Source organism: Theropithecus gelada, chromosome 16 (genome assembly GCF_003255815.1).
Source record: "Theropithecus gelada isolate Dixy chromosome 16, Tgel_1.0, whole genome shotgun sequence".
NCBI lineage: Eukaryota > Metazoa > Chordata > Mammalia > Primates > Cercopithecidae > Theropithecus > Theropithecus gelada.
The window spans coordinates 18,549,683-18,571,822 of NC_037684.1; the positions used below are offsets into that span (position 1 = coordinate 18,549,683).

The 22,140-nt window shown below is 37.4% G+C and overlaps 1 protein-coding gene across 2 annotated transcripts in view; it reads right to left on the minus strand.

The window, feature by feature from the left end:
* The window catches only part of STXBP4 (syntaxin binding protein 4), a 197,888-nt gene that overhangs the window by 10,915 nt on the left and 164,833 nt on the right, over positions 1 to 22,140 (minus strand). For both annotated transcript variants that reach the window (XM_025361495.1, XM_025361493.1), the window contains one exon: positions 7,849 to 7,906. In XM_025361495.1, the coding sequence (XP_025217280.1) occupies positions 7,849 to 7,906 (58 nt within the window). The remainder of the gene's footprint in view (positions 1 to 7,848; positions 7,907 to 22,140) is intronic.

Genomic DNA, 22,140 nt, shown 5'->3' on the forward strand with positions numbered 1-22,140 from the left:
TATTATCTTTGTTTTTGTATGAGAATAGAGGGTAGAGAGTATTGAAATAACACCACCAAGGTCACACTCAAAAGTGGTTGCATAAACATTAGAAGTTAGCTCTGTCTGATTACTAAAGTGCTTATTTTTTCCCCCATCAATTGCTTCCGCAGACTGCCAACAACAGTATTCATTCGATAAATATTTATCATCCCTACAGATACCAGGCCCTGTGCTAGGTAATGAATATTCTCAACCAGTTGTCACATGGATGGTTACAGCTTTAAAGTGCAGTCTAGTAATTTCAACACCTTACAACTCATTCATAGCTAAGAAGTGTTTGGTGGCAAAATATTTAAAAAGGTCCATATTTCATCTTTTAAGTCCTTTGTTGGTTTCTTCATTGTAGCCTCATTAAGAATAAAATGCCCAGAATTCTTACACATGTAAAAGAGAGTGAGGAGCTTACACATATTCTCCTTATCTAGTCTGAAGTCAATTGCATAGAAATTGCCATGACACCTCATGCAGTGAGCCTTAGATCTTACTAATTTGTCAGTAGACATTTCCTCATTCACAGAAAATGAATCAAAGCCCCCAAATTAATGAGATCTTCAGAAGAAGGGTGTTAGGCAGTGTCCACTAAAAGCAAAAATAAGCCAGGTGCTTGCTCATGCCTGTAATCCCAGCACTTTGGGAGGCTGAGGTGGGTGGATCACCTGAGGTCAGGAGTTCAAGACCAGCCTGGCCAACATGGTGAAACCCTGTCTCTATTAAAAATATAAAAATTAGCCAGGTGTGATGGTGGGTGCCTGTAATCCCAGCTACTTGGGAAGCTGAGGTAGGAGAATCACCTGAGCCCAGGAGGCGGAGGTTGCCGCTGAGCCATTGCACTCCAGGCTGGGTGAAAGAGCAGGACTTCATCTCAAAAAAAAAAAAAAAAAAAAAAAAAAAAAGCTAAAATAATTGTAAAGCATTTAGAAAAAGCTAACAGTAGTACTTTTAAAATTTCTAATTCAGAAACCATTCCTTCCTCTTCATCCTCTCCTTTCCAACCTCCCTAATTTCTAATTGCATTAGACTTACCAAAGCTAGGCTCTACTTTGCAAATAAAGTTAGGGCCTAAGAAATAATAATCTAAAATTCTTCTCTTTTGTGTTTTCCTTTGTTTATAAATGAGATGACACAATGTAACTGAAGCTTTTAACTAATACAATAGGCAGACAATACAATTTATTCACTTATAGATTATGAGCCATTCTTCCCTACTTGCAAACAAACTAACTGGCTATCTTAACCCAGGTACAGACATCATTTTAGGGCATTAATGAATTTTGACTGGAGAGAAATGAGAGAAACCATGTGTACTGGAATTTAGTTATACTGTAGAGTCATAAAAACAAAGCTCTCACATACTGAACATCTCGTAAGAAATTTGGGGCAGGGGTGTTCTCATTGTTTATTTTGTTATTCCAACCTAATAGTTGCATCATTACTGTTCATCATGGCAGAGTTCCTGTCATGTGCTAGCAATACACTCTAGAAGAAAAAGATTGCAAAGATGTGGCATGTGTCCTCCACACCACCTCTCCCTCTAAACCCATGGCAGACATCTCCAGCTGATCAAGGCATACATCACTGAAGCTGAATATGTCCTCAGAATTCTTCTCAAAATAATACTTGAGACAGCTATTATCAACAGACAGAGATGGCATGAGTTAAAATCTATTTCCCTTCCCTGTTCTAGACAGAAACTTTTGTTTTATTCAAACACATAGACTTTCTAGGTTCTACTGATATACATTTGTAATGTTCTAGGTATAATACTGCCTAGGTGATAAAGAATGGAATTTATAATATGAGGAACAATATCTCAGATTTTAGGATCTGATATAAAGGCATATCAACCCAAATGAATGCATGGAGAATTACAAGCCAAATTTAAGTAACTTAAAAGCAAATGATTATATGTATTTGAAAAATTACCAACAGTATAATTCAGGAGTCCCCAACCCCTGGGCCATGGATAATTCAGGGGTCCCTAACCCCCCGGCCATGGACTCGTAGTGTCCCATGGCCTGTTAGGAGCTCAGCTGCACAGCAGGAGGTGAGCTGCGGGCAAGCAAGTACTACTGCCTGAGCTCTGCCTCTTATCAGATCAGTGGTGGCATTAGGAGCGCAAACCCCATTGTGAACTGCACATGCAAGGGATCGAGGTTGTGTGCTCCTTATGAGAATCTAATGCCTGATGATTGAGGTGGAACAGTTTCACCCCAAAACTATCCCCCTGCCCCCGGTCCATGAAAAAAAATTATCTTCTACAAAATGGATTCCTCGTGCCAAAAAGGTTGGGAACTGCTGGTATAATTGAATATTCAAAGCAAGTACTGGGCATAGACAATTTTATATTATTTATATAAGTCATATGAAACATATATTTTACATATACTGTGAAGCGGCATCTACTAGGCATCCTCTAAGATGGTTCCCAGTGATCCCTACCTTCTGGTATTCATACTCTTGGGTAGGAGCCTCTTACACTGAACCAGGGTTGGTCATATAGCAGGAGTAATGGTAGATCAGTCACTCTGACATTGGTTATAAAAGACACCGTAGCTTTTGTCTTTCTCTCTCTCTGTCCTTTTTGTCCCTTACTTCAGGGAAGACAGCTGCCATACTGTGAGTAGCCCTGCGTGTTCATGATATGGTGAGGAAGTGAAGCCTCCTGCCAATAACCTCATGAGTGAGCCTGGAACAAATACTCTAGCCGGCTCACTAAGCCACTCTTGAAGTCCCAGCCCTAACACAGTGACTACAACTTCATGAGAGACCCAGAGAGAAAGTGAGAGAGTCAGAATAATCCAGTGAAGCCACTCCTGGATTCAAGATGCTCTAAACTTGAGTAAGAAAATGCATATTGGTTTAAGCTAAAATATTGGAGAAATTTATTATGCAGATATAGAGTTAATACAAGTATGAAAATAAATCACAGTGAATCTGAATCAACAGAAAGATAATAGAATACAAAAAAAGCAATTAGCAGCTATGTCTAATTTGTCATAAATTCAGTTTTATTGCAAACTTAATAACTCTCCTAATAATTTTGTTACATTATATAACACGTATAAAGCATGTGAACTTTCAAGTGGAATCATACCAAAGACTACTATAAATCTGTAACAGTATACAACTTCAAAGGGAAAAAGATAAGAAGTTGGGTAGAAAAATGGATCAAGTTAATCAGAAAATTTCATTATAGCATTCTCAAGATCATGGATAGTTTGTTATTAAATTTAAGAATGTTGCAACTCTCTCTCTAAGCAGAACATAAGAAAAAATTTCCTAGAATGCACAAATACGTTTTAAAACTATATAAATAATAGTTTTAAAACATATATACTTTTTCACATATATATGAGGCAAGTGAGCAAGCTCTGCCCACCTGCATATATGCATATACATATTGGTACACACACACACACACAGAAACATACACACACACACAGACATATATGTTTATTAATTCTATGAAACACTGGCTGTAGCAATGCCAACACTGATTAAATTTGTTCATCCTAGGTAAAATGCTTTCTTCTCTTGCATCAGAATTTAAGTAGATGACAAAGTGTTAATATATGTGTGATGGACATGTGGATGGGCAGGAATATTCAATGAGGATTATGTTCATCTGGACATTCTCAGGACACCACTGACAGTTATTCCCTTGCCAGAGGCTTGGCTTCCATCAGATGTTACAATTCAATTTCAGGGAAGGCAGTGACAGATGCCAATTTCAGGGAAGAGATTATGTGTATATAGACCATCATCCCTTCTGGTGTTCTGGGAGGGTGATTTCAGTCACTATTCTTAAGTAGAGGTGAGAGAGCAATGATCTGAGTCCATTACTTATTTCTTGCCTTCAAAGTATCATCTATATGGTAAATGAATCACTCTCACCTCAAAAGTTAATGCAGGCTATACAGACTGAACATTTTTGTTAGGGTAGTAAGAGAATCAAGATTGAAACAAAACAAAAATGACAAACCAAAACTAAATAGTTCCAAAAAAAAGACATATAGTAGATGTCTGCTTATGCAAACTTTACTTATCTGGCAACATCACCTAGTTGAATGCAGCTAAGAACCATGAAGAAACTCCCACCAAAATGTGAAAGCAAGGGGAGGGAGTGAAGAGGGCTAACCTTTGCTCAAAGTGTCTGTTTTGGACCAGGTGCTATGATAGGCCCTTTACATACACAAACTCCTTCATTCTGGACAGGAACCCTATGAAGGGCTAATATACTTCCCATTTTATAAATGGAGAAATTAAGCCCGGAGAGGTTAAGTAAATGTGCCTGAGGTTTAGCTATTTTATTCAGCTATTTTGTGTAGACACTGTTATTTTAATTAAAGTTTCTCCAAGTCCAAAGCCCATGCTCTTCTTTCCCTGATACCAGATGGCCTTCCTGTAATCAAATCCACCTGCAACAGAACTTACGTATCACACTTGACTTACATAAGCACTCCTGCAGAACTCCATTCAAAGGCTATTTACAAGCAGTTCAAATCAGCCTCATTATCTGGCATCCGGTCCTCTCCAAATACAAAACTGGGGAAGAAGGTGACTTGTGGAGAGGGGGCAAAAGAGAATGGGCATGGGGAGAGAAACAGGGACACTGAGAGAAACAAGAGATGACAGCTGTGTCTCTACTCTGTCTTATACATCTTAATATCCCCTGTAGAACTCACTGTATTATGTATAATGATGGATGTTCATAAGGATTTTGTTCACTGGCCTCTGTATAAGAAGTCAGGGAAGTGTGTAACATATACTAAAGTAAGACTTTCATCAAGAACAGTTAAACTAAAATAAGTTTTGGTGCTTGAACAGGGTTAAGTTCCAACAACAACAACAAAAAACTAACTTACACCAAACACCCCATTCCTTCATGAGGCTGAGTAAAAGAAGCAACGGTGTATTGTTAGATTTTCTTATTTCTACTCTTTGACTTTTTTAATCTCTGGAAGACAACTTCTTATTCTTACAACCAAGTTTCTATTCTACTATTTTAAAATGAATAAAGTATAGAACTCTTCCTAAATTGAGATCTGTTTAAAGTGTCTTTCTTGTCACATGTCAACATACTATATTAACATGAGGATATGGAGGTGGTGAGGCATGGTGTGTGTGTGTGTGTGTGTGCGCACGCGTGGGTGACTTTGGAGTCAGACAACCCTGGACCTGAATCTTGGCTCTGCAATTTTACTACTGTGTGACCTTGACAAGTACAGCCTCTTTAACAGTTTCTCCTAATGAAATGGTAAGACAATGAAACCTACTATGGCCCTTTGGGGAATACATTTATTTTATCGTCTCTTTTTCTGTTTTCCTTATGTGTCAAGACTAAGGTCAAGGCAAAAAAAAATTGATGGACTTCCAAAACACACCCTTTGGGGGTATATTTTCTAAGCAAAGCAATGGGGTTAGGATAAATGTAGCGTCTCTCTGTTCTTTCCACAGACACTGAGTTGGTTCCCAGGGAAGCCAAAGGGCTTATTGACTCCCTTTTGTCTCCTCTTCTGGGACTCTCTTCTCCCGCAGAGTGGGAGTCCAGCCCAAGGCTATTGTTCCAGGCTGCAAAGAACAGTGGCTTAAGCTAGCTGGGTCACAGGTAAGGAGACAAATCAACTTTCTGGCTGACCATCTCTTGTTCCCGCTTCGTTCTCTGTTTTGGGTAACTGTGCCCCTAGTATTCTTTTCTCTTAAGGCACTAGTTAGATTCTGACATTCAGCTCTGGGTTAGGATATACTGACAGCCAGGTAAGTTTAGGTAAAGGAGTTCCTCACAGGGTCCAGACTCATTTACTGACATTTTTCAAAGGTCCCTGAATGCAGAACCCCAGTTAATAATGCATGCTAATTTTCTTTCTTTTAATCACGCATTTCTTTTGCGGACCTTCTAGGAGAAAGGCATGACTCAGGGCAAGATGCGGCGCACCAACATCATAATGCCATTCCAATAAGAGCCCAGCAACATCTACTTTCCACATTGTTAAGAGCATTAAATGATATAATGCATAGAGAAATATACCTAGCATATTCCTGACTATTAAGCACAAGCTAGTGCTCAGTAAACGCTCAGGCCCTCATCTTTTCCTTTATAAATTTATAAAGTTAATATCAAAAAGAGAGAAAGAAAGAAATTCAACACAGATATGAATGTACTTTTTCATTTTCCTGCCATTCCTACAGTACAGTGATTCAAAGCTTCCAGAAACTAAACATGATTAATCCTGCATACTAGAGAGCCCCTTCCAGAAGCGGTCTGATTCTGGAAGTAAAGAGTGTGGCACTAAATGTAATCTGCACATGGAATTCCTGGGTCTTCTATGCCAAAAGTTCCTTTTCTTTCAGATGTTATAAACAACACCTTTGCCTGATTAATCACTTCATGCTAGAGATTGCAAGAAAAAAATTCAGCATGAAAACACTAGAGAAAAAACTAGAGAAGACAGGTTTATCTCTAGCTTTTCCTTAAATTTTTTCAAATACAAAGCTTTTGAATCCTCAGTGTTTTTAATGGTCATATGATTGTTCAGGTTTTTTTTCCCTCCACGATGGTTTCTCCATATTGTAAATTCATGATGGCCATTTATTGGGCATCTACTGTGTTCCAAGTCCTATGCTAGGTGCTTAACATCGAACAACTTTATAAAGTAGGTAATAGTCCCCTCATTATGTGATGTGAAAGCTGAGGTTAAGAGAGATGTAGGAACTGTGTAAAGTTGCAGGGCGTGAGAATCCAAAATCTGGATATTGCTTTGTAAAATATTTGCATGTTTGAAAGGGGATAGCAAAGACATGTCTCCCTTTTCCTCCCAAAATGCATACCAAGTATACTTTGCTAAAAGGATACACAAAGGAGTTCTCTGAGATCTTAGGAGTCTGCTGGGATTCCCCTTTGTGCTCTCAAAATGTCAATTCTGACATAAAAGGAATTTTCAGGAAATGGTAGAAGTATATCACAGTGCTCTGTCCAGGGCAAAACTAACCAGTTCAGCACTAGGGAATGTATTCCCATTCAGGCTTTCAAGGCTGGGTCTTTATCAGTGATAGTCTAGTGTAGTAGCAGAATCTTGGGGTCAGAAGACTTTGATTCTAGTTCTGATTTGCTAGTTAAGTAGTGATAGATTTTTTGGTAACTACTCAAGGCTCTTATTTTCTTCACCTATAAAACAGAAAAAATGACAAGGTACACATACCTCAAGGGGTTGCTCTGAGAATCCACTGAGGTATGGTTTGTTCATATACTGTCCTATTTATCTCAAGTTATTTACTGTCTGTTTTTCCTATTGTGTAAATTCTATGCTATCAAGAAACCAGTCTATATATTTCACCACTCTATCTCCAGGGTGTGGTACACTGCCTGGCAAACAGCAAATGCTCAAAAAATAGTTGCAGAATGAACTGTGTGCATGTTAAAGCATTAAAAAATGTTGATTATTAGTATTATTGTTAATAACTTTTAAAGATATACAAAATGCATTTTTTGTTAGGTATTAACTTTTCATAAACATTAATACTATTAGCCAGCAAGTGAATTTAGGCAGCCAGCATTTAAGTTCAAATGATGATCCTGTTCCAATTTTTTGATGTTTCCCTAGAAATTATTACTAGGATTTTTTCCCCAAATGATATCTGATATTAGCATTTAAATCACATGAAATGAAAATGGTGAGGCTTCATTTCTTGTTACTAATTTTTGTAACCTCCAAGAAGGTTTCTTAGTTTTGCTGATTATTCTGCAACTTCCAGGTTCTCTCCAGATGTGAAGAAAATTGCTTACTTGGTTGAGATGCTTGTACTTACTTGATGAAGTACTTGATTCCATCTGCTGTGTAAGCTTCCTCCCACCCATAAGGTAAACCTAGAGTGAAAGGAAACCAAAAATATATTTAATAAGATGATAAAGATAACTTTATTTCCTGGACACAAACCTCCCTCATCTTTACAATTATTTGAGCACATTTCTTGTACAAAATAATTTTCTAGAAAGGGGGAATTAAGACAATTCAGATGAGCTTTCATACTCAGCATCTTTAGAACACAATAAATAAGTCTTGAGCAGTTAACAATCTGCTTTAGTTGCAATAACTGGATTATGACTTGTCATTTACATGTGGTGAGCATTTTTGTCAGCAGGATTCAAGCAAAAATTTGTGTTGCAGTGGATGGTTTTTGCCTGAAGGCAGAAGGATGGACAAGATGGCCTCTGCTTGTCTATTCTGGCTCAAAGTTTCTTTAATTGGCTCCCTTTACATTCTTTCACTCAGCTCCACAGGGAATCAGACATGAGTGCCAGATCAGCAGGGGTTTGAAAGTAGCTTTTGGACAAGACAAAATTCCTTATTAAGTTTGAAAGTTTAGCAAAGCGATTTACAATGGATTGTGGCATTTTACTTTGTTAATTAAAAATTTTGTGCACTAAACATAAACGGCCAAACAATTTGCTAAACTTAGCTTCCATTTCTGTAATGGGATTGAGAATAGTTAGCTATAAAGAGATGTGGATTGACGTAAGCAAGCAATATTTGGCCATATTTCTGTAAATGAGTACATTTTGGCCCTCATCATACCAAGAGAACAGCCTCAAGTTGAGGCAGCCACATTTTCCTACATTCTGATTTTGGGTGGTACGTTTCCAGAACACAGTGGTTTCCACCCCTCTGTTCCATCCAAGTACTGCTAAGGATTTTACCAATTTTTGGATCAGTTTTTTGACACTGGCTTATCACGACTCAGGTAGCCCACCTCTTTGGAAAGTAACTGAGCTTTAACAACAAATCATTGACTTCCTTTCCCCAAGTCTCAGCAAGGGGCAGAGCAAAAGTGCAGGAAAGGTAACTATTTTTGCTTGTTTGTTTTTAGAGACAGGGCTTCTCTTTGTTGCCGAGGCAAGAGTGCAGTAGCGCAATCATAGCTCACTGCAACTCTGAACTCCTGGGCTCAAGTGATTCTCCCTCCTCAGCCTCCCGAGTAGCTGGAACTATAGGTATGTGCCACCATTCCTTTTTTTTTAAAATTTTTTTGTAGAGACCAGATCTCCCTATGTTGCCCAAGCTGGACTCAGACTCCTGGCCTGAAGTGATCCTCCCACCTTGGCCTCCCAGCCTGAAGTGATCCTCCCACCTTGGCCTCCCAAAGTGCTAGAATTATTGTTGTGAGCCACCGTGCTTGGCCTAACAGTAACTATTTGAATGAAATGAAACCTTACTCTACTGCCATTTGCTTCTTGCGAATAGTCTTTGAGAAGCAACTCTAAGGATAATGTTTTTGTAATTATGAAAAACAAGAAATACACTTTGCATTGTGTTTATTTCCAGTCTTTTACCACAAGTCATACACACCTTGAGCAAAAATTCTGTAACTATTTCCTTTGTATATTAACACAGGCCACCTTGGAGTTTCTATTCTCTCTTTATGAATAAATGTTCCTCTTATAAGTAGAAAATAAGCACTTCCTAGAGCTTGGCATAAGCAAATGACTGGCTTCCTGAAAGCCCCTGAGTGACTCTCACTATACGTCTCCTCTAGTGTCCACTGCAAGCACATGCTCAGCCAGATGCGCCATGATAAACTGCTCTGCTGTACCAGTTCAAGTAGATTTATTTTTTGTCTTCATGCCCTCTGCATCTTCTTTTATAGATCACTTCATTCATCACTGACAAGCCCCTCACTTGGAGGAAAGAAACTGATGACTGTACCTAAGAACCTTGCTTTCATGACAAAAATGCTCAGAAATACCAGGATTTCCAATCAATAAGACAAAGGCAGCTAACAGTTAAGTAGGAAGTTATTCTAATGTGACTACAATTTTTGTCTGCTGAATAATTTGATCAGTACAATTGTATCTGTCCTTCTAATTTCTTAAGTTACAGATATGTTCTAATAAATAAAGAAAAATGGACACTTTCAAGACAGTATCTCTTAATCTACAGGAGCATTTGAAAATCGACATTAACATCAGATTACCACATCCCCTGTGCCATCAGAATAGAATTTCTGCCTTGATTATTTCTTTACAATTATTAAAAAAGAATTATAACTTTATAACAGCCTTATAAAGGTACTAATTCATAGGCATTTAAGTCACAATGGTTATTCAATGACTGCAGCCATAAAGATATCCCTGGATATTAAATAATATGTATAGCTTATTTTAGAAGACGTTCTCTGCTCTGAGAAAATAAGTGTTTCTTTTTGGGAGATTCAATAGTTGCTTATTGTTCATGCAGATTTCATGTAATCTATTATATAAAAGACAGACCTAGAGACTAAAATGATAGTAATTAATCTCTCAGTGATATTTCAGTAATAGAAAACAATCACTGTCCAATTATAAACTAAAAAACACAAATAGCCTACCTTATACAAAAATAGGACTTCTGATTCCCACCAGCTTATTGATGAACTCAGTTTTCCATTAGTAAAGGTTTCATTTCTTCATAATACGTGATTTGGATATAACTAACATTATCTAAATACTTTTCCATAATAATTTTTGTTCCAAACATTAAAATCTTCCCACATTTATCACATCTTTATACTTGGAAATATACAATGCTTCCATTTTTTTCTTTTCATATTTGCTTTAAAAATGTTACAACAACTATAACCACCTGGAATTGCTTTTGATTAGAAGTATTGTCTATGAACCCTCCCATAACATTCTTTCCATCAGTGATCATCTGTTTTGAATCAATAACTTCATAGTGATGACTCCAAAATCTTCATGAGTATCTTGCCAACGTAAGAGTCTTAAACACATTCAACTTAGAATAGTGGCTGTTACCTAAAACTCAACATATCCAAAATCAAAGTCATTACGTTGCAGACAAGATAGTTTCCTTTCTGATTTCCCAGTCTATTTATGTATCAAATATTTTCTTTGTCATACCTGGACCATATGTATCATTCATTAAATATTTACTGATCCTTCATTATGTGTTCAGCATTTTGCTAGATGCTCAATATACAATGATAAACAAATAGACATGACCCTGGATCATATGAAGCTTGAAATCGACATAAAGACGTTATTAAAAATAGGAATAAGTTCTATGAAAAAAATATGGAATACAATGAAGGTAAGTCATAGCACAGAAAAAGGCTGAACTCCCTAATGCAGAAAGAATTCCCACAAATCGATAATAAGATCAATAACACACAACAAAATAGGCAAAATGTGAAACATTTAGGGCATGAAACACAAATGAACACGTGAAAATGTTTAACTTCATGCTTAATTAAAGAAATAAAAAGCTATTATGAAATACCATGTTCATTTATCAGATTAGCAAACATTAAAAAGTAGTTTAATCAGGCACAGCATTGATGATGTGAAGAGATAGTCATTCTCATATTAACAGAAGTATTAAGTATTACACACTTATGAGGAGAAACTTGTAAATACCTATCTAAAATTTTCAGTGCTAATAACAATGAGTTGACATTTATTGAGCAGTTAGACTCCAGACACTGTCGTAAGCACCATACATGTACCAATTCACTTAATCCTCACGAATAATCTATGAGAAGTACTGCTATTATCCCTATTTTAGCAATAGAGAACTGAGGCACAGAAAATTTAAATAACTTTCCCAAGGTCACACAGCTAGCAGGGGAAGGACCCCAGACTCTTCATCACTATGTTGAATGATCTCCATATAGCTTAATCCAGCAATTTTTCTTGTAGAAATTTATCCTATAGATATATTTTATTGACAAGACCGTTCATTGTAAAAACAAAAAATTGGAAATAATCTAAATAACCATAAATGGGAACTGATTAAATAAAGATACTGTAATAACAGAGCCAGATGTATTTGAAAAACATTTGTTAGTGCTATAAAATTGTTGCAAACTCAAATACATTTAACTTTTAGCATCCAACATGCTGAGCAGAGCAGAAGGAGAGAGGGAGGGAGGGAGGGAGGGAGTGTGGAGGTGTTGGGGGGAGATATCTCTAACTCACAATTAATAAGGCTTTGCTAAAGAATATAACATTCATCACACAAATGGAATTTTCACTTGATTTGCAGCCAGAAAATCTGAATCTATATGTAATGTTCTTCAATTGCAAGCTGAATAACCATGGGAAAGTAATAATCTTATGGAATCTGAACTTTCTATATAAATAGATTTGTCATTTATATAGTAGTGATGATAATAGCTACCATTCTAGCTTAGGGGGTTAGCATGATACTCTTATTAGATAACATGTAACTACACAATGATATACAAAAGCAGACAATTGTTATTAATCGTAATGAAATTAACAGCCCTTTCTTCATTGCTTATGGTTCTGGTGATATAGAGTATTTTGGAAGCTTAACATAGGAAAGTGTTTATAGGGGAAACCTCCATTAAGGTGTAAGCACTTTTTTTTTTTTTTTTACAATCCTTTCCTCAATCTCTGTTTTACTCGTGATAACATTCAGCAATAGAATAACAGAAACTAGTGGGACACTCTGACCCTGATCCAGTAGTGTGATGGTAAATGTTTTAACAACCAGCTCTTGGGGGTGGGGGCAAGGCTTGATTTGCAACATTTGCTCAGTTTCATAGTGTAAATACTATACCATGCCTATTTTGAGCTACCAATGTGATGTCACTGAATACGGAGATAGGAAGAAATGCATAATAATACACCATGATATATAATTCTTAGATACAATAGGTGTAAATAATCTCAAGAACAAAGACAAGAGTAAAATGCAAATAAATAATTAGGAAGTGGTTAGTTTTTAAAATATTTATTACCATTTCTTTTAATATACTTTTCAGTTTAAATATTTTAATTATTAATAATGACTGTGTTTGACAATTGGCTCACAAAATTCTTGCAAGCCAGTAGAAGCCAGCTCAAACATACTACCGTGGCTACCCACTTCTTAGCTCCCTGGTCCCGTTGCACAGAAAGTTCCAAAAATCAAAGGACAGCAACGCTGTTATATCCAATAGAAGATTACATGAAATTGATAGCAGCTTCCAAAGGTGTAAAGAATTGTTGCCCTAACAATAAACTATGTTTATCGGATGTTTACATAGTGCTTTCTACTATTTCTGACATTCTTCTAGGTAGTTTATAAATATTATTAATTCATTGTACCATCACAACAATTTGAGATAGATACTGTTATTAACCTCATTTTGCAGAGAGGAAACTGAGGGATAATGAGGTTTAAATAACTTGTCCATTGTCACACTGCTGATAGTGCAGTCATGATTTGAATGTAAGCATTCGGATGCCAGAGCCTACGCTTTTAAGCACTGTGTGTTGCTTCTTTTCCCTAACTCCTGTTTGCACTGCCAACAGTCAAAATTAAAACAATCAAATAATACTTTTGCCTAACTCTTTGAGGAACACAAAAAGTAAACTAGATTCCCAACGTCTCAATTTGTGCATTATTATCCAGAGCAATGCTCTTTTAAAAGGAACTGAAATAATTTCTAGGCTTCAACACAAAGCAGTCTATTTTAGAGACATTACATGTTTACAATTGTACAAGTTAATTTGTAGGTCTGAACTGCAGTGCCAATTTAAAAAGAACTACTAGCTAATTTTCCTATGAAAAAGGAATCTATTATACTGAGAGATGGTTGCCACCTATAAATAACCAAATAATGCAGTGTTTCAACTATTAAAATCATTTCAACTATTAAAATCATTCAACCATTAAAATCACTACTAAAATCAAAATAATTGAAAAACTGTATATATTTTCTGAATTGTGATTTAAACACTCCTTAATATTGGCCTTGCAAAAATGCTGTGTTTTAACAAACATGATTTTGGACCTGTGACTTGATTATTTTACCACCTGGTTATATACATCATTGTTGTCTGAGACAAAAAATAAAAAAGCAAATGACATATATACATATATAATTTCACACATTTTGTGCATCCCAAATTCAAAAGTTAAAATGTTAATGTAATTAGATATGAGCTATTTCTAGTTAGAAGTCACTTACCCGGCAACTGAAAAGCTATAACATATTAAAGGAAGAACAGTGTAAAAAACTTCTAGAGGTTATCTGGTGGTTCACAGTCTGCTTTATCTGTCTGTCGTTATTTTTTTTGCCAACATATACTACACGAGTTACCAGTAAAAGAGAAGGGGAAATGCCAACATTCATTTTCTGCATTTATCTTCCCAATAGATGCAGAATTCAGTGTTTTTTACAGTTGGAGTTCTCTCCCTCTCAGTTAAATTATGGAGTCACTTCTTTGAATTCTGAGGTACAGACATTCAAGGGGCCAGTTTAAATGTTTTCTCTTACATTGCTAACTCTGATCCCATGACCCAGACTGAAGATGAGAATGTGGGATTTCCCCAGCAGTTGTTTCTGGGCATTTATATTATGTAATGCTGGGGGAATGATCTGGGCTAAGGCACTTTGATTTGATTTGCTTAAAAGCAGTAATATACAACGGACTTTATTCTGTGCACTAATGAAACTCAGCATAAAACTTACTGAAGCTTTCCTCACTAGAGTGTGAGATCAGCCTAAAGACAGAGCTGAATAATAGGATGAAATGATCTTCTCATACTCTGTCCTGCCAACAACCTTGGTTATGATTAGTCATCTAATAAATTTAATCAATGTAGACAGTAATGATGAATAATACATCTGACTCTCCTCAACCCAACTTCTTATTTTTATAGGGACCCCCCACCCCATACATCAATTTCTCCAGAAATTCTGAAGTTATATATAATTGCTTTGGATGAAATAACAGATCTTCATTTCACAAATCAAATGAAAATTTGATCCCAATTTTGTTTTACAGTAAAGCATTTTTTTTGGCATCTACTGTACATCAACTGCTAAGCTAAACACTTTAAATTTGTTACGGTAAGAAATGGTTTTCACTGGTTATCTCATAATACATTTCATATAAAATAACTGTGTACTTCATTAAAAAAAAAAAGCCTTTCAGTACATTCACCCTATCCTCTTGTAGCTGAAGACCTTGCTTCTTACCTCACTGAGAACACAGAAGCATCAGGAAGAGAATTTCTAGATTCCCACCACAACATCCACCAACAATGCACATACTCCGCCTTTCTCTGTGATCATACCTCATGCATTCCTTCCATCTTACTTACTCAAAGCTTCAATCCAACAATTGTCCGCTTTCTTCCCTAACATCTGTGTTCCCTCCCTGTACTGGGTTATTACCATGGGCATAAAAATGAGCTGTAATTATCTTCTATCTTAAAAAACAATTAAAAGCAAAACTTTGTCTTGCCCTCACATTTCCTTGCAGCTACTACTCCATTTCTCTGCTCTACTTTATAACAAAACCTTACAAAAATGGATTTGTCTACATTCAATTCCCCTCTTTTCATTCATTCTCTTTTAAATCAACTCTAGTGAGGCTACCATTTGCCCTATGCCACTAAAACAGCTCTTGTCACTTTATGTCCAGAAGTCCATTTTCAGTCCTCAGCTTCCTTCACTTTTGACTGTATGTGATGCTGTTGATCACTATCTCCTTGGAACAGTTTATTCGACTGCAAAGACACAGCTTTCTCTAGGTTCTCCTCTGTCACTGGCTGTTTCTTCCTTGCTCATTTGCTAGTTTCTTCTCATATCCCCAATCTCTAAAGGTTGGAATGCTCCAAGGCTTGGTTCTTCAACTCCTCTCTGTCCTTCCTTTCTGTTCTTTTCCTGCTTACACTCATTTGTTAGGTGATCTCATCCAGTTTCTATTTAAATACTACTCATACGCGACCCAGAATTCTCTATCCCCAGTCTGGACCTCTCTCCTGATTTCCAAACTGGCAAATTCAGGTGCATTCCCTCTCTTCCTTTATCATTGTATCACTTTTAAACTGAAGGTGCCCATTACTGATTTCCTGACTCTTCACCCAAACCTCGCCTCTCAGCTTTCCCCATCAATTTCTATCCTTCCAGTTGCTCAGGCCTAGGACACATCCTTGACCCTTTTCATTCTTTTACATCCCATATGTAATCAACCAGCATATCTTGGTGGCTTGGTCTTCAAATTAGTTACAGAATTTGACCACTTCCCAAAACTTTTAGCATTATTAAGTTGGTCCATCCGCTACCTAGATTATTCTGATAGCACTGTAACTGGTATCCCTGCCACAGTCTACTTTCAAACTAGTAGGCAGCATCACTAAAAAAACAAAAAGTCAGATTATGTTCCTTCTACATGACCTGCCTCCCCCATCTCCAACTTCTCTGACTTCATTTCTTAATTCTTTATGTTCAATGTGCTGCAGCTGCATTGGTCTCACACTGTTCCTTGAACATAACAAGTATGTTCCTGCTTCAGGGCCTTTGCACTTGCTAGCCCTTCTGCCTAGAGAGCTGTTCCCTTTCAATGCATGGCTCACTCTGTCATTCCCTTTCAGGGTCTGCTCAGATGTCATTCAATCAGTGATCCTTTCCCTAGTCACTCATAAAAGAGCCAGCTCCCTTCCTCTCCAACCTCTGACACTCATTATCCCCCTCAACCTGGTTTCTTTTCTCTCTCTTTCCTCACTAGGATGCAAATTCCATAAGAGGAGGTACTGTTCATTCATTGTCTCACTGCCAGTATTCTTGTGGCACGTGACAGGCTCTTAGTTGCTGAATTAAGGAATCAATGTTCACCAAATATCTATATTTATACAAATACCTACTATTTAACAGGATGTAATATTTGGGAGGAGAGTTCTTTAGAAAAAGATGTTGAGAGGGTGTTTAATAAGATAATTGGGCTGGGTATGATGGCTCATGCCTGTAATCTCAGCACGTTGGGAGGCTGAGGGCAGATCATGAGGTCAGGAGTTCAAGACCACCCTGATCAACATGGTGAAAGCCCGTCTCTACTAAAAATACAAAAATCACCAGGGCGTGGTGGCACACACTTGTAATCTCAGCTACTCGGGAGGCTGAGGCAAGAGAATCGCTTGAATCCCGGAGGCAGAGGTTGCAGTGAGCCGAGATCATGCCACTGCACTCCATCCTGGGGGACAGAGTGAGACTCCATGTCTAATAATAATAATAATAATAATAACAATAATAATAAAAAAATTGAAAGTGAGGCTGTAAAAGAATATGCTGAAATATTTGAATTATTTTCCCCAAGAGTTGATATTCTCCTTTTCCTTTTGGGTACAGAGATGAAGAGGGGAGGGGCTCTAATTTATTTCAGTATACAAAGATAACATGTTTTTAAAAAGAACTGCTGTTGGCCAGGTGCAGTGGAAGCTGAGAGAGGTAGACCACTTGAGTCCAGGAAAAAAAAAAATGCAAAAAATTAGCCAGGCATAGTGGCATGCACCTACAGTCCCAGATACTCAGGTGGCCGAGGTGGGAGGATGGCTTGAGCCTGGGAGGCAGAGGTTGTAGTGAGCCTAGATGGCGCCACAGCACTCCAGCCTGGGTGACAGAGCCAGACCCTGTCTCAAATCGGGGTGTTGGGGAAGCACCGCTGTTATTACAATGATAAAAATATTAAGGGGCCAGTGGCTGTTGAACATGAATTAATGGAACCATTGGGAAAAAAATGCACCTTCTCTTTTCTGTTCTATCCAGGAAAACTGATTTAGTGATTAGAGGTGGTAAAGTTGCTATCCAGCAAACTTGATTTATGCTGGTTAAGAGTCATAGCAGCATGTCTGATAGTTCAAAATGGACACTACCATTTGCTTGTAACAGGTTGCCTGACAGCAATAGGTAGACACACTTGATCTAAGAAAATAGGAACAGCAGTTTGCTAATTAGGTCAAAATGCTAGATTCAAAACTGACAGGGAAATTAGTGTGTCTCAAGGTGATTTCATAAAATCCCTATGGGATGTCATTCACTTAATATTACTGTACCATGTTTCTAAGAGTATCCCATACCAGCATACCAGAATTCTAAAAAGAGGACATACAAATGGCCAATAGATGTATAAAAGTGATTCACCACGAATAATCATCAGGGAAATGCAAAATAAAATCACAATGAGATATCACTTCACACCTGTTAGAATGGCTATTATCAAAAAGTTGAAAGATAATCATTGGTGAGGATGCAGAGAAAAAAGAATTCTTGTACACTGTTGGTAGGAATGTAAATTAGTACACCATTTTGGAAAATAGTATGTAGGTTCCTCAAAAAATAAAACTAGAATTACTATATGATCCAGTAATCCCACTTTTGGGTATATACCCAAAGAAATTGAATTCTGTATGTTGAAGAGATGTCTGAATGCCCATGTTAGTTATAGCATTGTTCACAATAGCCAAGATATGGAAACATCATGATATGGCCAAGATATCACTCATCAACAGATGAATGGATGTGATATTATGAACAATGGAATCTTGCCAGCCTTAGGAAAGGATTCTGCCATTTGCGACACGGGTGAATCTAGAGGAGATTATGTAAAGTGGAATAAGCCAGGCACAGAAAGACATCTATGATATGACCTCTACTGATATGTGAAACCTAAAAAGTCAAACTCATAGAAATGAAGAGTAGAATAGTTGTTACCAGAGGCAGGTGGGGAGGGAACAGGGGAAGGGGAAATGTTGGTCAAAGGTATAAAGTTTCAGTTAGACAGGAGGGATAAATTCTGGTGATCTACTGCACAGCATGGTGACTGTCATTAATAAGATGTGTTGTATATTTCAAAATTGCTAAAAGTGTAGATTTTAAACGTCCTACCACAAAGAAATGATAAGTATGTGAGGTGATGAAAATGTTAATTGGCCTGATTTGATCATTCCACAATGTACGCATATACTGAAACATCACATTGTACTCCATAAAGATATACAATTATCATTTGTTAAGTAAAAAATATAAAAGCTTTCAAAAAAACATAATGTTTATACTTTTATAGCGACAGTTTTCTACTGTTGCATAACATATCACAAATTTAGCAGCTTAAACAACACCTATGCATTAGATCCAAGTTCTGAAAAGTTCTGTAGGTTGAAAGTCTGGCATGGTATGACTGAAACCAAGGTGTCAGCTGGGGTAAGTTTGTATCTGGAGTCACTGGGGAACAATTTACTTTCAAATTAATTTTTTTGTTGTTCTTGGCAGAGTTCAGTATGCAGCTGTAGGACTGAGGTCCCTGTTTTTTTGCTGGCCATCAGCTGGGGCCACTCTCAGCTCCTAGAAGTAGCTAGCATTCCTTGCCATGTGACCCCTCCATTTTCAGTCCATCTTAAGCAGTGACACATAAGAGTCCTTTTCAGATTTCTAATATGACTTCTCTGTCTCTGATTTCAAGATTCAGATTTAAAGGCTCATGTAGGTCAGGCCCACCAGGATAATCTCTTTGTCTTAAGGTTAACTAATTACCTATGCAAAATCTCTTCACAGCAGCAGCTAGATTAGTATTTGGTTAAATAACTGACAGAAGGTGTGTGTACACAAGGAACCAGGAACATGGGGGCCCCCTGAGAATTCTGCCTACCACAGTGCTCCTATTATTTGTTTTATACAATGTCTAAATTAGAGCCGGGACACTTTTTTGTTGTTCCTAGGAAGGAAAATGTAACTAAGAAAAATATATCAAGGGTTACATACAAATAAAAAGACCTTAATAACGAATTTTAGGGTTTTTTCTTTTTTTTTTTTCTTTTCCTTTTTTTTTCTTTTTTGTGAGAAATAAAATCTCCATGTGTTGCCCTGGCTGGACTCAAACTCCTGGGCTCAAGGGATCTTCCTGCCTCAAGCCTCATGAAGAGCTGGGACAACAGACATGTGCCACGGCGCCTACTTAATTTTAGTTTTCTTTATTTATTTTTTTGTCATGGGATTATAAACATTTTCTTCCAATAAACCCGGAACATTAAAAAAATAGTTTTCTATTTCATTTTGTGGTCAGTTAACAAGGGAGAGAAAGTGATAAAAGAAAAAGGGGGGAAAGGGGAAGAAAGAAGGCAGGAGAATGAGAAGCCAGAGGTAAGAAGAGAGAGCAGAGATTAAAAAAAAAAAAAAAAAAAAAGAATCCGGCCAGGCGCGGTGGCTCACGCTTATAATCCCAGCCCTTTGGGAGGCCGAGGTGGGAGGATCACAAGGTCAAGATATCGAGACCATCCTGGCCAACATGGTGAAAACTCATCTCTACTAAAAATACAAAAATTAGCTGGGTGTGGTGGCGAATATCTGTAGTCCCAGCTACTCAGGAGGATAAGGCAGGAGAATCACTTGAACCCAGGAGGCGGAGGTTGCAGTAAGCTGAGATTGCGCCACTGCATTCCAGCCTGGTGATGAAGAGAGGCTCCGTCTAAAAAAAAAAAAAAATCCTTACAGCCTGAACACAGTGGCTCACGCCTGTATTCCCAGCACTTTGGAAGGCCAAGGTGGGCAAATCACCTGAGGTTAGGAGTTCAAGACCAGTCTGGCCAACATGGGGCAGCCCCATCTCTACAAATGTACAAAAGTAGCCAGGCATGACGGCAGGTGCCTGTCATCCCAGCTACTTGGGAGGCTGAGGTGGGAGAATCACTTGATAGCAGGTGGTAGACGTTGCAGTGAGCCGAGATCATGCCACTGCACTCCAGCCGGGGCAACAGAGTGAGACTTTTCAAAACAAACAAACAAACAAACAAACAAAAGGGCTATGAAATCTTATAGTTGTGTCCAGTTATAGACTATATTTTAAAAAGAAGGAAGAGAGAGAATACATAAAAGGGATTATAGGAGGCTAAAGTTAGGCACAGTAAAGTTGAGCAGATAAAGTGCATTTGGGGGTGGTAGACTCAAATCTCCAGACCCCACCTCTCAATCTGATTTGGAATCTCATCCAAACAATCTCTGGTACAACTGGTTAAAATCTCCCTCACATTCACCCAGTGTGGTAACTTCCTGAACACTCTCAGCAATGCCTCTCCCTCTTACCTCTTAGGTAAGTTCAGTTACCTGAACTTATCTCAGCAACACCTGCCCAGACGCTGGGTCTGCCGGAAATTTCAACACTTTTTTGACTTTCATTTGTTGAATACCTACTGTCAGAGAACTGGTATAAAGGTACCCAGATTCAGGACAGTATCTCACACATAGTGGGCACTCAAGAATTATCTGTTGATTGACTGTAGAAATTTGCCTCCCATGAAGACTGATGATTTAGTGAATCTTGCACATATTTGAAATTTTACTGTTGTTATGAGGTCTTTGTACTCACCAAGGGAGCTTATAAATATTTGTACAACTGTTATTTGTGGATTTTGACAACAGGGTAAGGAGGATCAATAGACATACAATTTTAGAAATGCTGTCACAGATGAGATGAAATGAAGTCAAGATCATTGCTGTTTCCGACCTTAAATATAAATGAATATACATAATGAAACCCTAAACACCACTGATCCCTAATCATACAGCATTTGTTGTTACTATCTTTGTCTTTCAAATTTAAAAAAGTTTATCTTAAAATCTGTTAACAACCTCACATTACTTTCAGGTAAAATTTGGAAAAAAATCATAAAAACAAGCTCCCTGAAGACATTTGCCTTTAAGAGGATGTTTGAAAATTTTAAATGTGTTTTTAAAAAGATTTAAAGAAAAACAATAAAAACACCTACATAGAGGGTTATTTTTTCAAATAATAGCTCTCATGAAGTTAGATAACTCAATAGTCATTACATTAAAGAGTTATAAACTTAAATAAAAGTGACCCCATTTTGCTTTTTCTCTTCCGCAAAGAATACCAGTTCTGACTGTACAGTTTGTTATCACTCAAAAAATTTAATCATTTAAATCACTTAAATCCATCCATGGATATGTTAATCCATGTTTTCAATAATCTTGAAAGACCATTGAAAACATATATCCCCAGAAAATCACATCCTTGAATGTTCACAACAGTTTTATTCACACTAGCTTCAAATTGAAAACAATTGGAAGATCCATCAATTGGTGACTGGATAAACTGTGGCATAACAATACAATGCAATACCACTCAACATTACGCATATAAGGATGAATCTCAAAAGCCCTACATTAAGTGGAAGAAGCTAGAAACTTAATAGTCTATTTATTCCAAATTTTAGAAAAGGCAAAACTACGGTGATAGAAAGCAAATCAAGGGCTGCCTGGGACAAGGGATGGCAGGGAATGGATTACAAAGGAGCA